Genomic DNA, 16906 nt, shown 5'->3' with positions numbered 1-16906 from the left:
TCTTTCACTTTAGCGCTCTACTCAGAATAGACAGAAAAAGAATGGGTAAGGTTGTTACTTAAAATCGGTTCCAACTTTCTGGTATATTATTTAAAATGACACTTGTAGGTGTGGGAGGAGGCAGGGGTGGTAGCGCAGTCTTGGATTCTTGCAAGTTTCATAGTTTGTTGTATGTGTGCTATATCTAATAGACAACGTGTCGCACTAGTGTACTATAACTTGATCTCTGTATTGGTAAATACCTGGGATATATGGCAGAGATACCTCGGATCAAACACCTTGCAAAAATAAGTAACAATGAGCATTTTATGTATATTCCCCCAACAAATTAGGATAGTTTTTGCTCCGCTTTGCAGGTTTTACTTTTCACAATTAAATTCCGCCGAAGGTCTACCTTGTTGGCAGGTTATACTCATGGACCACTATAGACATCCCCGAAAAATCCCCGTATGAAACACACACATACCACAGTATGTTATAGTATACGTGATACGTTAAAGAACTTATTGTTGTGTGTTATGGAAATCCAGCAGTGAAGTTCATATATTTTAATTATTTTACTACGTGTAAGAGAAAAGTAAATGGAGTATGTGAAAAAGTGCGTGGTCACTGGTGAACCAACAACTGCCTTTGGTATTTCTTTCTACTAAGGCTTGCGAGGCTTAACAAAGATCAACGTTACGATTGACTAGTTCTTGCATAGTTTCAATCAGTTCTCACCATTATCAAATGATAAAGGTGTATTGGTAATTTAAGTATTAAACTGTTTATTGTGTTGTCAAACAAATGACTGCATCACTGTTGGAGGTCGCACGTGATGCATTTAATGATATGTATATGTAATCATAGGAAACCGTTCCATAATCGTAATTCTCAGGAGTATTCGACGAGATATTAACCTGCCCTAAGCAACAAATGGTAGATTCCATGTGTGTCATAAAACTGAGCAATACAAAACGTCATATATTCTGGTAGAAATTGCCACACGCCATTGCATAGCAATAATAATTTGTATCTTATTAGTAGCGAACCCTACACGACCATAGTTTTCCGTAGTCCTAATAATATAAAGCGTTGTAGGAATATAAGGAAACTTATTTAACGAAAATGCAGTAAGGGTGAGAGGTAATTAATTACTTGGAATTATCTAGTAACCTCATTCGATCACATCTGTTATTCTCAAGATACATATATCAGGCGCGTATCCAGGATTTTCTAACCCGGGGGCGCGAATTACTATCTAAGCGGAGCGCCATCATCAGTTGGCGCGGAGCGTACAAGAAAATTGTTGGTTTTGATACCCCCCAGATCACCGGAAATGGCACTTCTCGGGCTTGAAAATGACCAACCAGATGTACACTTTTGCCTGAGAACCAAGTATTTCCTAAAAGTTTTTTTCCATCCATTATAACCTTTTTGAAGATTGTCACCATTAGGCCATCAGCTGAAGGTCGAAATTCGCTTGTTTCGTTCCAGCAACTGCGGGTCTAAAATTTCTCTACAGCATTGAATACATACATTAATTAAGATTAATGATCCAAAAGTTCTCCATGTACTTTCCTGCAGTTTTTTTGCAATTCCGCTCGAAAGATCGAACTATATTTTTTATTGCGTATATTAAGAAACTTGCCGTTTTACGTTCAAAAGTTGTGCGCCAGTGAGATGTCTGTACCATGTGATATGAATTGTCCAATGAGCCATGAGTTCTGTGTGCAATCTTTGTAGAAAACAACAAACATGGCGGCTCCCACGGGCGCTAGTCAGTCTCCGACACACGGAAATCTACAGTGCTCAGTGCACATTGAATCTGTAAAATTTGAAGCATTCAAGGCACTGACGAATAAACGATGGACTAAAGTTACTTCCTGCGCTAAAGATTGGCTTAATCTCAGCGGCGGAGACAGTGATATCGCCGTACTACTGATTACTCCATGGCCTACTACGATCAAGCGTGTGTTCAACAGCATAGTATGATGGGGTTCCACGATAAATGTTACAGGCGGTTCATTGATAGCAAGCACATTGCTGCAAGAAAACGGACAGTTCCAGAGGAGACCCCATATGATTTTAAACGAAGAATTGACGGAAAAGATCAAGGAAACCAAGCAGAAGCTCTGGTGTATTGCCTGTTCAATTTATTATATGTGGGAAAAGAAACAATACATTACTAGGCGTTGCAAACGGGACAAGCTGCATCAGGCAGAGACTTTCGATGGAGGTACAGTAAGCCTAAGCATACTACACGACTCTACTTGTACTTCTGTGGCATAGTTGAAGTGTTAAGAGAAGTTGCATAATGCAAGATCAGTAGCTCTTAAGGGATATAATCCAAGTCAAAGGGCACAGTGTTGGACCTGAACATAATATAATTAGTGGCATGGTCATCTGATTTGTTTTGTTATATGGTGGTAGGAACGGAAATTTGTTTCAAATTCTCCATCTGGGCACTAGCCTAAGTGTTAAATACAGGCTTCATAGTTTTCTTACTGTGGCCCTTTATTTGAATGATAGAGATATTATATTAGTTAGAAAAATAAGTGTAACAAAGGTGCAATAAGGTTAGGTTTGCAAGGTCTTATGGTCAGCCTGTCTAGCTTTACCAAAATGAACAAGTATCTGTCTCCTTTATTATTAGTAACAGATATAATCTACCATTGTATAATTTAAACCATAACATTAAGAGATAATGTACTGTACTGTCAAAAAAAAGCCTGTTTTAATTCTTTTTTGCATGACACTGGTTTGCAAAATTTGAATGTGTCTTTGTTTGTCCATAGAAGATGAGCAGATCACATACTGTACCTATATAAATAAAATTGTCTTAGTTTTTATTTGTTCAGACTTACATTTTGATCAACAGAAAATGCAAAACAATTTGCTTTTTTTATTTCATTTTATTAAGGTATTGCTTCGACAAGCAGCAGAGCGGAAAAAAGATGAGCCCAGATTTTATGAATATTAGAGGAAAAGACCGTGTTGCCATTGAAGTGAGGTACCACTCTCTATGTTGAAGAAACTAGATACAATTCTTGACAAGGAAGACATACAGATCTTGAAAGGTACTGTAAAGTACTCTCTCTCCAATGTGTGGTTCATTGAGTGTTCAGGGGTGGATCTAGGACTTTTGGAATATGGGGGTCCTCCCTCAAGGAAAATTAAAAAATTCTCTAAACGCTTTGAGATGCAATATCAGGTTAATCTTTCCATTGAAATTATTAAAGTAATTTGCAACATATTTCTAGCTGAATTGTAATTATATTGGTACCCCATCATAAAATGTGAGACTCAAAAATATCGAATTTCATGGTACAAGGTGTTCTGTTCATCTCCTCAGAGCAGAGTTTACCACCAACAAAAGATGCTCTGATCCAGCATGTTAAGCGCTGCACCAACCAGGCTGCTATTCACAGTAGGGCATTGCAGCAAAGGATTGATGCACTCTCACCAGAGGGACATGGATGGAAACTTGAAAATGATGACCTTATAATCACTTGGATGACGAAGCCACCTGACCCAGATGTTTTGCTTCAGTGTGTCAGCAGTAGCTGTAGAGTCGGCAAATGTCTTAAAGGAAGATGTTCCTGAATGAATGCACAACTACCGTGTACAGACCTATGTAAATATAGAAATTGCAGCAACTTCCAAGAAGATGTTGAGATTGTTGATGCAGGGGAAGATGATTTGGAGGATGAACTGTGATGGTGTTAAATCTTGATATCTTAGTCTGAAATTTTAATCAAGTTTGAAGTTTGTGAAGAGGGTTAACTTTTTCAAAGTCATGTTGTCATTATTTTGTTCCCCAGAGTTTAAAGGAACCAGAAAACATGATCTTATTCATATATTCATTTTAGCTATTAGTAGTTTTACTTAGATTACCCTACCTACCAGACACCTTTGATAAATATCCACATTTTCTTCAAATCACACTTTTTTTGAGAGGGGAGGGGAGGGGGGAGGAGGGTGTTATGGGCATGCTTTACCTCTTGCATATTCACAACTACATTTACTGATGACGATGACGCAAATACCGCGTCCTGAAACCAGTCAAAGGTTTATATACTGTTGTTGGGGAACCATCGCCCCTGACCCTGTTCCAATATCACGGTTCTTTATTGTTTGCCGTAACATTTCGTTACCTGTTTTATTCATATTGTTAATATGTTCTGTGCATCTGTTCAAGTTTTGACTGAAGGATATTCAAGTCTTTAGTGACTTTTATTTCATCTAATTATCTTCACCTCTACTACGGAATAGACTTTCCCTTTTCCATACCATATCTGACTTCCATGCAGTGAATTGAAGTGGATACTGTTAAGACTAGTACAACTGTCCTTGGATGAACTTTTAATCACTTATTAATTCCGCGCCGCGCCTTTTGATGAAGAACCTGTATCTTGAATCATCGCAAAGGCCCAGCTCTACTACACCATTGAGTGTATCGACCCAGTCTTAATAGATACATTATTTCTTTCTATCTGGGGCTTAAGTTAACTGTCTTTGTTATTCACTTATTTGTACCATTCACCTTTATTATTCATATTATTTGTAGAATATAGAACTATTATTATTCAAAATACCATTCGAAACCTTGTCGATCTTTTCTTTTATACGTTAACTCCCTTGGAAACTCTTTTTGCAGGAATACGAATTATAAACATGTCGTTTCAGTAACAAGGAGAGAGTACCTAGTTTTGCAGAAGACTGTAGAAAGAGTACTAAGGTAACGGATATATACCGACTATAACTTTATTTCACATCTACGATATGCCATGACGTCTTAGTGTGCCATCTTATATATTGATTTATACAAAAGAAATAGCTCACTGGTCTTGGGGCATTGGTACATCTCATTGTAACTAGGGATTTAGCTACATGTAAAGTAGAGGGGGAGGGGGTCACATTTGTAAAACAGTTTGGATGGGGAGTGTAACAATTATGGAGAGGAACTTTTCATTATATGTGTATATTTACGCATACATGCACAGACGAAATGCATTCATAACATAGGGGGAAAATCTAAAAATATTTGATTTATTACAAAGCATTATATCTGAGTTTATTAAAAGTGGTACATTTTTATAATTAATACCCTTAAGTTATAATGTGCAAAAATTGTATTTCATATTTCAAAGTTGAAAATGTGATTTTTTACCATTTTGGCGAAAATGGAGGGGGGGGGGGCACAGCTTGTAATGCCTGAAAACAACCCTCACTGACCCTTAGACCAGAATCCTCTTCCACCATTCTTGTAACCCTGACCCAACTATTTTACCAAAAAAATATATCAGTCGTAATTTAACATATAAGAAAAGAGTGGTATGTATGCACCACTGTACCAAATCTAACGTTAGCACATGTGTTCCTAATACATAGCATCGTAGCACGTAATGTCTACATAACATACCCAATTTCAAGGGTTTCTTACAAAAATACTGCAGGAAATTTTTTGGAGAACTTTTGATATAATGTTTGTGATGCATTAAACTACCCAAAAATGCATTAAAAGTCTAGACCCGTTGTTGCTGGAACGAAACTGATTTTACAGCCACATTTTGAGCTTCAGCTGATGGCCTACATGCAGTCACACATCGTGTTCGAACTCATTGCATGTCCTATGGATCTTTGCTTTTGTAGGTGATTTTACATCACGGCCCACAATATCCGAAAGCCCCACTTTTCAAGGTTTTAAGACCATTATTTGTTGAGAATTTGAAAACTCACATTTCTCGTGAATAAAATCACTTCAAAACATACCCATAATGTTGCAGAAAATTCAATCTATGGACAACCAATATAGAAAAACCTCCTTGAACCCCTAACAGACAGGTCAAAATTGCACGAGTAGAGATAAGTATGAAGAAGAATGTTGGTCAGGAAATTTTCTAAAATTCCGACACAGTTAATTTATTGGTGTAGAAATATTGCAACCTCTTATAATGGCTATTATAAAACTTGGTTGAAGGAAATGAAAAATAGCAGATATTTCCGATATCAGGTATATCGAGACCGAACACTACACACATAGGCGTATGTCCCGTAGGAGGTGGGGGATGCAGCCCCCCTCCCCCCGCAACCAAATTTTTTCCCATTTTTTTCGGGCACCTACTGAAAGAAATATAAATAGCAATGAATATCCTAAAAATGATCTCCTTGGTAATTAAAATAAAGTTCTAAGCTTGGCCGACATTACTACTGTAAAGGAGAGTTTTGACATAAATGGATCTGTATGCTTTTTTTTTTCATCCACATAAGACATTTCGTTGTTTACATTAGCATCCGGCGGTACACTTTGCAACTTTCACGGATCGTAAGGTATACGATGCCATACAATGTAATGACCGATGCTTGCTTATATGATATTGGCATCGATGTGTTGAACGCGCGCTTCGCGCGCGGGAAAATTTTGGCTTTTTTTCGGGCAGGTCATTACAGCCCCCAAATCCAATTGGGCTCCTACGCCTTTGACTACACACATAGACAGTTTTTGAGGCTGTTCATCGTGGAACATGCATTTCAATGCTCACTGATATGATGTTTTATCCGCTCTTTGCTTTACAAATTCGAACAGGCGTGTAGCGAGTAATTGCCAAGGGAGGGGCGAAGCCTGTAGGCAAACTATCTAAGCGAAGCGCCACCATGAGTTGGAGCGAAGCGTACAAGAAAAATTTGGCCGAAAACGCCTCCCAGATCGCTGGAAATGACACTTCCCAGGCCTTGTAAGTTGCATCTAAGCATCGTCTATTTTGAAATTACTAGCGATGTCATAAAGAAAATTTGCTCGGGGGGGGGGGTCGCCCCTTCCCGAAATGCGTCATGTACCCCGACGACTCGGTCGAGTTCAAGACCAGCCACAGTTGGTTCAATATAGCACAATTGTACAATTGTTTAAGGAGTCCATAGTCACACACGCGTTATGATAGACCATATGTAGCATTTATATAGATACATTAGTGAGAGAGGAAAAATGGAAACGTCAAAAATGGAGTTGTCGGTGTAAGGGGTAGGGTGAGGCGCACACCCCCTCCGTAATCCTTGATCTGTCACTGGATACCCTGTGTATATAATAGGGATCAGCGCTTTAACTATGACTGTTCCTCTCTCTCTTCCCGAGGTCTCGGCTATCTTCTACTCCCTCCTTTTCTCCTTTTTCTCTCTTTTTTCTTTTTCTTTTCCCTTCCTTCCTCTCCTCCTTTTCTTTTTTCCCCTCCTTTTCCCTTTTTTCTTCCCTTTTTTCTCTCCTCTTTTCCTTACCCGGGGGGCGCGCGCCCCAACGCCCCCCCCTTGGATACGCGCCTGTATATACCTCAAAAAACTTCACGAGTTACTATAAGTTTAGAAACTGTTTGGAAGTTCTGTGAGTCTACTTGTGAACTATCATCTTTGTTCGCTTTCGCCTAGCTTTGCCTAAATATATAATTGTGTACACGTTGACGTACGTTTTTTTCTTCGGAAGACAAGTATAACGTTATTTGACACACTGTTAGATGTAATTAAAAAGAAAACCGACGACGGGAATTCAGCAGAATGTTTCAATGATCCGAAGCGAGTAGTTTAGATATTGTGGTAGTGAATGTCCAATATTAAAGACATTATTGAAAGCGTATTATATTAATTTTATATTACGATTAAAATTCGTCAACGTCAGCTGGATTGTTACAAAATTCGGTATTTCACATGCATATACACGTTATAAGTTAAAATACCTGGATATTCTCTAGTCCGTGGAGCAACGACATTGGGAAGAAAATTCCCATTTACCCAGTGTCTGATAACTTTTATCAAATGATATTCTGTAAACTTATATCAGTAAGGGTAAGTCTCTGTATCTTCATAAATCTCCTGTTTTCTAGGGCTGGACATATCAAGATAATAATATAATCGTCACGTAAGATACAATGATCCCAAGCAGTATTCGCTTGCGATAGTGCATATTGGATCATGTATATTAGATAATGTATAGTGGATCATGTAAAGTGGATCCAGTATAGTGAATCGTGTAAAGTGGATCGTTTATAATGGATCGTATGTAGCGGAATGTGCAGTGGATCCAGCATATTGCATCGGGTATAGTGAGTAATACATATATGACCCTTTATAGTGTATCTTTAATCTTTCAACATAGATGATCGTAAATAGTGCATAGTAGATCTTGCGTGGTGGATCCAGAATAGTGATCATGTAAAGTGGTTTCAGCACAGTGGATCGTTAACATTGCATCCAGCATATTGGATCATATGTATTCGATCCTGTAAAGTGGATCCAGCATAGTGGATCGTGTAAAGCGGATCGTTTATAATGGATCTTCATCGCTCACCAGGCATAGTGGATTTGTTATTGTGGATGCCGTACATAGTCGATCCTATATAGCAGCTCGTGTATAGTAAGACCACGTATACTTACACATATACCATGAAACACATATGGCTAAAATATTGTGGTGTTCTCAGTGTGTTGTAATCTGTTATAATGTATGTTCTTTTAACATAAGGACTGTTATAGCAAATGTTGATGTAAACCTCTTATCTCTCAATATAACCTAATCCTGCTGCTGGTTTTCGTCTCAATACATTGGCATTTACCTTCGACACAAATTACACGCACAAAATGTATTTATCTCTTTTATCGATGCTGGTGCATTTAGGCCCTAGCACGTTTTAATCTCGTAAAACGCGACATAATTCTAGTCCTTTGCAGATGATAATTTCCCAATTTTAAATGAAAATACAGTATCAAAAGGTTTGACTCAGTGTACTGATTAGACCCCTTAACCAATATTTGAGGCAAACTGAATTGACGTAATTTTGAACCACCACACGCATATGGGTCATTGTCAATGTAAATGCAGAATGACCAAACCCTGAATCATATTTTGGTTAGAAATCCACCGACCCCAGCGTTGGGTAATATTAATTTTTCAGGGCCTATAATATACACTTCACCTTTGCAATACAAATATAACTAGTATCATACAAAGAACTTTTAATGTACACATTTGTAAGATAAATGATATAAGATCCATTAGAGGAATTTACAAACTAAATACAGTAATACACAATACAAATTGCAGAATTTCGAAGTGGGACAATAATAGTCAGAATATGCGTATTCTCGGCGCTCTGATCATGCAATGAAGGTGGTAATTATTTGATAGGGTCTAGCAACAGCCAATCGTGATTTGACACAGAATGACCTAATATGCTTTTTTGAGAACCATTTCGCACATGAGCTCATTTTTAACTAACCTTAAAATAATGTTGTTCAACTGACTCGTCTGGACATGTAATGAACTGAAAAAAAAAATGGTTTACAAACTACATACCTAAAGGTTATACTTTTTACTTTGGAACAAATATCATTTTATTGACTTACTGCCTTTCTTGAGAAATTTGCAAATTCTAATACACACTGTACATATATGTGTCTATTGATATTTATTGTAAAGTAATGTCTTTTAAGTGAATTAAACCAGAAGCAGACAGTACATTGTAACTAGTATTTGTTTATGTGACAATGGATTTTGCAGATTATTTAATTGAATGAACTTGAAGTACTATATCCAGGCTCACACAAATATGGAACATCACAACAGGAAATTGTTTTTTGATTTGTAACATCCCAAAGTTTGAGGGTTCTTCATTTAATAATAGGGCAAAATATCCTCCTGAAATGTTTGTACAAACAGGGTGGTACCATAACTCTTCTATTAAAACAACAGTTATCAATTTTTTTTCAACGTGACGCGTTTTGAGTTATAATCTGTAAAAGACTATTTTTTTGTACATCAGAGCAACTTAACAAACCTCATAAATTAATATTAAGACAAGATAGAAACCCGAAATTGGTAAGTTGTAAGAACTTAATACTAAACATTATAGTTAAATGCCCTCACAGCTCTCAGATGGTTAAGTTGGTAAAATAATTGCATCAAATCCTTCCTCGTGCTGAATCGCAGCATGAAGTAGCAACTTGATATAGCTGCACAACTTGCAAATATATTACAGGAAAGCATTGTAAACGTTGTAATCGTATTTTGTATCTTTTGGACTGGGCATAATAACCTCTGAAACGATCAAGTATCTTGAAGCAATAGTTTAAGAGCAATTTATCACTGGAATAAAAAAAATATTTAGCGAAAAATAACAAAAACTCTCATCTCACAGCTATGTTTATTCACTCTGCGTTGAGAGTTGCTAGAATAAAAAGTACATTATTACCACAGTATTTTTGTCGTTGAAAACTATTTCTCTGTCCTTTTGACCATTTGCTTCAGTTTATAATGTCTTTGATGCAACGTTCATACATCGTCACAATAAGTCATTGAGGCTTGATTATTTTAATCGACATTGCGTAAAAAAGTTATTTACACATACTGTAACTGGAAAAGGGTCAGATCGAGCCGGGGTTGGGCCGACTTGTCTATATTGGTTGGAGATAAGGAAAATGTTCATTAATGTTGTGAGCAAGTACTAGGCCTTTTCGGGGCGTTTTCTTGTGTCGTCGAGATTCCTAAGAAAATATGTTTTACTTTTATAATTTTCTCTCTGTGCACAGTTTTACATAATATTGATTTTAAACACCACACCGCGTGTTCATAGACTATAACATTATCACAGACGCTATGGAAGAGAGTTTTGTACCATACAGTAGTATACATTGCGTGATATTAAGGTCATCATATACTGTAGCTAGTCTACGGCATAAGTACCCGCTTCGAAACTTGACAACCACTTGTTTTTGTAGTTTAGTTATAGGTTTCATCATTTGATTTTTCTTTTGCGCATATTATAGACCTAGGCATATCGATCCCTATAGGCTTGCGCATAATCCAAAGTAATGTATGGGTTCATTATAGCTAAGTACTGAGTGTTTATAAAGGTATATTAAATTTAATGTTTTCATGGAAGACTGTTGGGACCTATAGTCTTTTTTCTGAGCAGACGCAAACAGTTTTAAGACGTTGCTCCGTGAAGCGAACTGTCTTGCACTTTAATACAAAGTATTCTTGAACCTTGATCTGAAAAATTAACAGCAACTATAAAACAGTGCAGCATTTGACGGTTAACGAAATGATGTAATTATTTAGATTCACTATTTTCCCCATATTAAAAAAAAGATTCAATGAGCAGGAGCTGTACTCAGATAACCAATTCTTCATACAGATACACAGAAAGCCTATATCTGTTTTAAATGACATCCGCTTAGCAAAAACGTACGTTGTACATTATGCGTTCGTGTGGTATCGGGCATGTTGCTGTAATAAATTAGTTTTCCTATTATCACCGTAATGATGATGTTAGGCATCGTGATACGCGTTTTCGCATATGTCAGCCGCAAGTGTACTGACCATGGAATTTCAAATTCATTTTACTGCACACAATCAAAGGAATTTTATTATGTGGTTGAAGTTCATTGCTTAACACATTCAAGGCTATTTACAGGAATTTTCCTATTCAATTGACAGGAGGACAAACCTGCATATGGACTCGTAACAACACGATCATTAGATGAAGACATGAAGGGCAAATCGTAAGTCAGTTTCAGTTGATTTACTTTTCTCTTTAGGTTCAACAAGATGGTAATTCGACATAACATTAACTCTTGTTACCTTCTTTAACTATCATGTGAGAGATATTCCGGTTGATGGATATTACTGTTTGGAATATTAAATTATTTGCGCTTAAGTAATTTTAATGATTGTACACGTAACACGTAGAGTTAGGCATCATAGGGGTATTGGTCTGAAAATTGTCTTGGTTTCTCTTGTCATGTATTAATCATTGCACTTACTAGGAATTAAATATTCTTTACCAACACATTTTAAATAAAAACACATTGAACCAAACCATATGCAACATTAAAACAATGCAGTATATATCTTGACGGTTAACGGAACGATGTAATTATTTATATTCCCTATTTTGCTCATATCTTTAAAATAGATTCTTGGAAACGATGGGCAGGGGCTGTACTCACACGACACCTTTACGCTTCGTAGACTGTCTGAAGTAAATCACGTGATAATGGAGCTGAATCCTGATCTTCAAGGTAGTTGCCTTGAACTCTGACTTCCATTTGCGTATTTTTATTTTCTTTTGTTAAAAAATGTAACATCCTTTCACTCTGTCGTCTTAATAACACAGAGAATAGTAACAAAATTGTAATATCAATAACGTATAAACAATTAAGATTTAGGTGTTCCCATGTGTGTCACTAATTTATTGTTCGTCACATGTAGTCATACGTGGTAACATTTACACATAATGTTTCTGTTTTTTTGTTTAGAGAAGAAACAGTTTCTGATAGATGGTCTCAAAAAGACATATAAAAGCCAATATGATGCGATTCAACCCCTGCCATATATAAAAGATAGACTTTATTGTGTGGACAAGGTCTTTGTAGAAGGGGGCGTTGACGTTTGTCTGGCACCAGAGCTAACGCCAGGCACCAGAGGATCATGGGAGCGTTTGGAATCTTACAAAAGTATTTATACTGACTTTCGGTTGAAATCCAAGAGACGCATTTTACAAGGAGAGCCCGGGTATGGTAAGTCGACGTTAACCCTTCAGCTGGCCTACGATTGGTGTAATGACGTATCGAATTCCCCGATGAACAATGTAGAAATACTAATTCTTCTTCGGTTAAGACAACTTGGAAGTGTAAAGTCTCTCTACAGGGCGATTAAGTCATTTCTTCTCTTCCACGAACTCCGTGTTAGCAAACATGAGCTTGAAAAGATAATTCACAGTTGCTCGTCCGTCCACATTATTTTGGATGGATATGATGAGTATCCTGGCAGGGATAGCAATGATAATGACGATGTTCACAAGATCATAAAGATGGAACTGTTTGCAGACTTTGATGTCAGCTTAACGACAAGATATCTTCCAGGATATCTTAGAAAAGAAACTATGAGGGCCAAACTAACAGGATTCGATGACAAAGCTTGGAATGAGTACATTCGCAAGGCCGTAGTAGCTAACAACGATGAGGCAGTGGAAGAAATAAAACGACGGCTCTATGAAAACTCCATCCTTGCTGATCTTTGCCAGGTGCCTCTCATATTCGTGATGTTTGCCCACATGGCTCATGATCAGAGAGAGTTCATGAAGTTCAAGTCTGTCACAGAATTCTTCAAACACATGATTAGATGTTTTTACGACCATCTGAAACAGAAATTTAAAGACAATAGAAGCAACGAGTTATATCTTCATGAAATGGAACATCATGAGCTGGACAAAATAGCTTTCGAAGGATTAAACAAGAAAAACCAACAATTGTCATGGATTAAGACTGGATTTTGTCAAAGAGTCGGGCCAGAATTATATGACCAGTATATTTCAATTGGCATTTTGGTGGAGGAAGATGTAGTGAGCGATGATTCTATTGGAAACAATGTGTTGTTTACAACGATGGTCCGTTTTTATCATAAACTATTCTGTGAATGGTATGCAGCCTACCACCTTGTCACTCTTGTAAAGAACGCACACGATCTCTCCGATATGCTGAGGTTCTTAGATCCATTTGATCTTCAGTACCTGTTTAGATTCGCCTGTGGTCTGGACCCCAATGCTGGAAAGAAACTCATCAACCATTTGAAGAGATTACCAGGGGGGGATAAGTTTGCCATCCTCTGTATCCTGGAACAAACTGGTGATGTCAACGACATTATGGATTCGGTGAAAGAGCTCTGCTCGCATCGTGTACAGATACAGAAAGTCTACAGCGCTCTTCTTCAAAGATCGACGACACAGTTGCTGGAGATTGCATCTAAACATAATGTAAGTTAGCTAATAAATAAACAGCCTTTTACGTTTTTTCCTACACCTAATTTAGGAACTGTTTACTATTTTATGATGGTTTTGTTTTCTTTATTCTCAAGTCTATTCACAGTCATTGAAAACTATTATTTAAGCCACTTTAAATCATAAGAATGTAGGTTTAAAGAAGACGGATGGTTTTCCTAGCTAATGAATATACAGTGGTGTATTGAGAATAATTGTAAATGATGTCATAGCATATTTAAACCAATCAGAATAATCTCTGCATGTGCCAAATTGCGCTAAAACTCTTATCATACTGATGATGTATTCATAATATTGAACGTATACTTCAACATAAACACATGGAGTGTTAATTTTTGGAATTTCAGATTCTTCCGTTACGAATAAATAGCTAGTCTTCCAATACTTTAAATAAAAGTTAAATGCCTCAAATGATTGAATTAAACCTGGAACAACAAGCCATAAAAGTTGGAGTGTATTGTCATCGAACCATACTAATGTAGTAACAACCCTTGCTGGGCGTGTAGTGTATAGTCATCGAACCATACTAATGTAGTAACAACCCTTACAGGGGGTGTAAAGTATGGTCATCGAACCATACTAATGTAGTAACAACCCTTACAGGGAGTGTAGTGTATGGTCATCGAACCTAACTAATGTAGTCACAACCCTTACAGGGACTGTAGTGTATGGTCATGGAACCCACATGGGGGGCACATCCCGGGGGCGAATTTTTTTCCCAAACAGGTTTGCAATTATGGAGTTTTCCGCCAATCAGATTGCTTGTGACGTCAGCATCAATAATGGGCATCGCTTTGAAGTTCGAAGACATGCACTGAGTTACACACTGACACTTAATTAAGTCTAGTTACGGTCCATCAAAGCCCTAACTTTACTTTTATGCTTGAATCACATGTTGACCTTACTTATGATACATACGCTACATTCTATTGGGTTCGTGTTTACGTTATTCAAGATTTGTGAGCCGTTCTACTGCAATCGGAAATCGTTTCGTGGAATGGGTAGGCCTACACTAAAATCAACTTCACAAGTCTTGAATGATATATACTCAAACAGTTTAGTGTAGTCAAGGCTTCATAATTGACGCACCCCCGTAATTGACGCACCTTCAATTATTACTAGCAACGATACAGCAGGCCACCTAAACTTTTTGCAGTCAAGCAGAATTACATTTTTCATGAGTTTGAATCCAGTTCAGCTATTTGCTGACCAAATTGTGGTATTTTTTAAGCTTTTAACACCCTCCCCCCCCCCCAGTTTTGCATGTTTGGGGGCATTTGGAAATCTTGAATCCTAAAAATAACCAACATTACCTCAATATGATAAAACTACTCTCCTGGACCTGACTTGTCTGCACATAGAGGCTCAGAGCATAGCAAACAGCATCTAAAGTCAATGGATGTATACTAAGGCCTATACACTACAGTTAGCTTATCAACGAATGTGTCAATTTAGGGGTATTATGGAATTTGACACGGCAGACATTTTGTGGTCAAATTCTGCTCAATTGTACTGTGCACCTTAAATATTTTGAGGTCATAACATTTCTGAGGAACTACACATATGCAAAACACATAGAGTTGAGTGATTTGGATTTTTCCTTGATATACATCTTTGATCAAATCCTTAATTGCGTCAATTATGAGCCCACCATGCTACAGTATATTTTTCCGTCACTGCACTGTGTACACAGTTATAATACATATAGGCCACCAGCGCATGTGTGATGTACCCTGTACGAACATTTCACTGTGCGTAGTTACCGATTAATGCCTTCACAGAAAACTTCGATCAAAGTAGATGATCATACCATACTAGTGTGCTCAATATGTCTAAACCAATTCCAAACACATCTACAACGAAAAGCTTTGGGTAATTTTGAACGGGTATATCTTCGTTGCAACGAATGGATGCAGACACTTTGGTTACCTAGAAGTGAAGGTTTCTATCGTGATGATGTAACTTTTCCGACCAATCATGAGCGCCTATTTACACGCAATTGCAAACCTGTTTGGGAAAAAAAATTCGCATCCCGGGGGTGTGGGGGGATATATCCCCCACTATTTGGTCAAGGGGGGATGGTTTACACAATCATCCCCCCAATTTCCGGTCCGATATATAAAAAAAAAAATAAGTTCAAATTAAAATAAAATGAAATAAATTAAAGTTAAGTTAAAATTAGGTTAGGTCAAAATACTGAGGTTTCAACCTCAGTACTTTTGCAAGCTGTTCTCACTCCAGGGTTCCATACACTGCAAACAAACAACAACAAAATATAATGAATATAGGCCTATGATATAACGAGTCGGGGCGTCAGTACATGTTGAGGATGAAGGGATATGCCTAGCCTACTTGAAGAGCTTGCATCGTGTTGACGTCTAAATGCCTCTTTAAACACTTACATATATTTGCTAGCGTTCAAAATTTGAACGCCAGCGTTCACAATTTGAGCACTGTAGCGTAAAGCATTTGAACAGTAGGCGTTCAGGATTTGAACACTATACACATCAGGCGCTCAAAAATTAGGTGTTTCTAAAAAGGGCATTTGATGTCAAAAAGTACTCCACTTAACCACTTAACTTGTTCTTTATTGTAATGAGGCTTTGACGCCCAGGTGCGTTCTATATCTGACGATTATCGGTTACATTTTGCTGTTTGTAGTGTATATATAAGAATGCAAGCCGACGATCACTGATAGCCATTAGCCACCAGGAAGGAATTGTTACAGAGAACCGTCTATATTGACCACAACACCAACTATGGACGGTGAGGCACTTGAGTAACGAACATGTATGGACTATGGATGGGGTGATGGACAAAGGTAATAGAGATACAGAAAGGTGAATACGGGAGCATGGCAGACAGAATAAATGAAAGAGGATGCACAATTCATTATGATTATTGTACCATCTCAACTCATCTGACATGTATTACTTTTTTCATAAATTGAATATTTTCTCAGTAATTGAGGAATTGCATACATGGAATTTATATTTCAAAGCTGAACTCATGCAGCCTAAAACACTCCGAGGGGCCGTTTCCGGTTTGTAAAGCCTATAATTTTCATGTACGCTCCCCGCCAACTGATGGTGGCGCTCCGCTTA

The 16906-nt window shown here is 37.5% G+C and overlaps 1 protein-coding gene and 1 long non-coding RNA gene across 9 annotated transcripts in view; both read left to right on the top strand.

The window, feature by feature from the left end:
* Positions 1-16906, top strand: part of LOC139969978 (NLR family CARD domain-containing protein 4-like) — a 585990-nt gene that overhangs the window by 138891 nt on the left and 430193 nt on the right. For 2 of the 8 annotated variants that reach the window (XM_071975470.1, XM_071975473.1), the window contains exons 2-4: positions 11462-11526; positions 11940-12045; positions 12283-13778. The exons of 5 other annotated variants lie outside the window; for them this stretch is intronic. In XM_071975470.1, the coding sequence (XP_071831571.1) occupies positions 12021-12045; positions 12283-13778 (1521 nt within the window). In that variant the 5' untranslated portion in view covers positions 11462-11526; positions 11940-12020. The remainder of the gene's footprint in view (positions 1-11461; positions 11527-11939; positions 12046-12282; positions 13779-16906) is intronic. One more of the 8 variants, XR_011793845.1, reaches the window with a different exon arrangement.
* Positions 1650-4740, top strand: LOC139969999 (uncharacterized). Its single transcript, XR_011793880.1, has 3 exons — positions 1650-2218; positions 2903-3059; positions 3335-4740. It is a non-coding gene; the product is annotated as an uncharacterized lncRNA (long non-coding RNA).

Source organism: Apostichopus japonicus, chromosome 7, assembly GCF_037975245.1.
Source record: "Apostichopus japonicus isolate 1M-3 chromosome 7, ASM3797524v1, whole genome shotgun sequence".
NCBI classification, from domain to species: Eukaryota; Metazoa; Echinodermata; class Holothuroidea; order Aspidochirotida; family Stichopodidae; genus Apostichopus; species Apostichopus japonicus.
The sequence above is the reverse complement of the archived record's forward strand: the minus strand, read 5'-3'. Positions and strand labels throughout refer to the sequence as shown.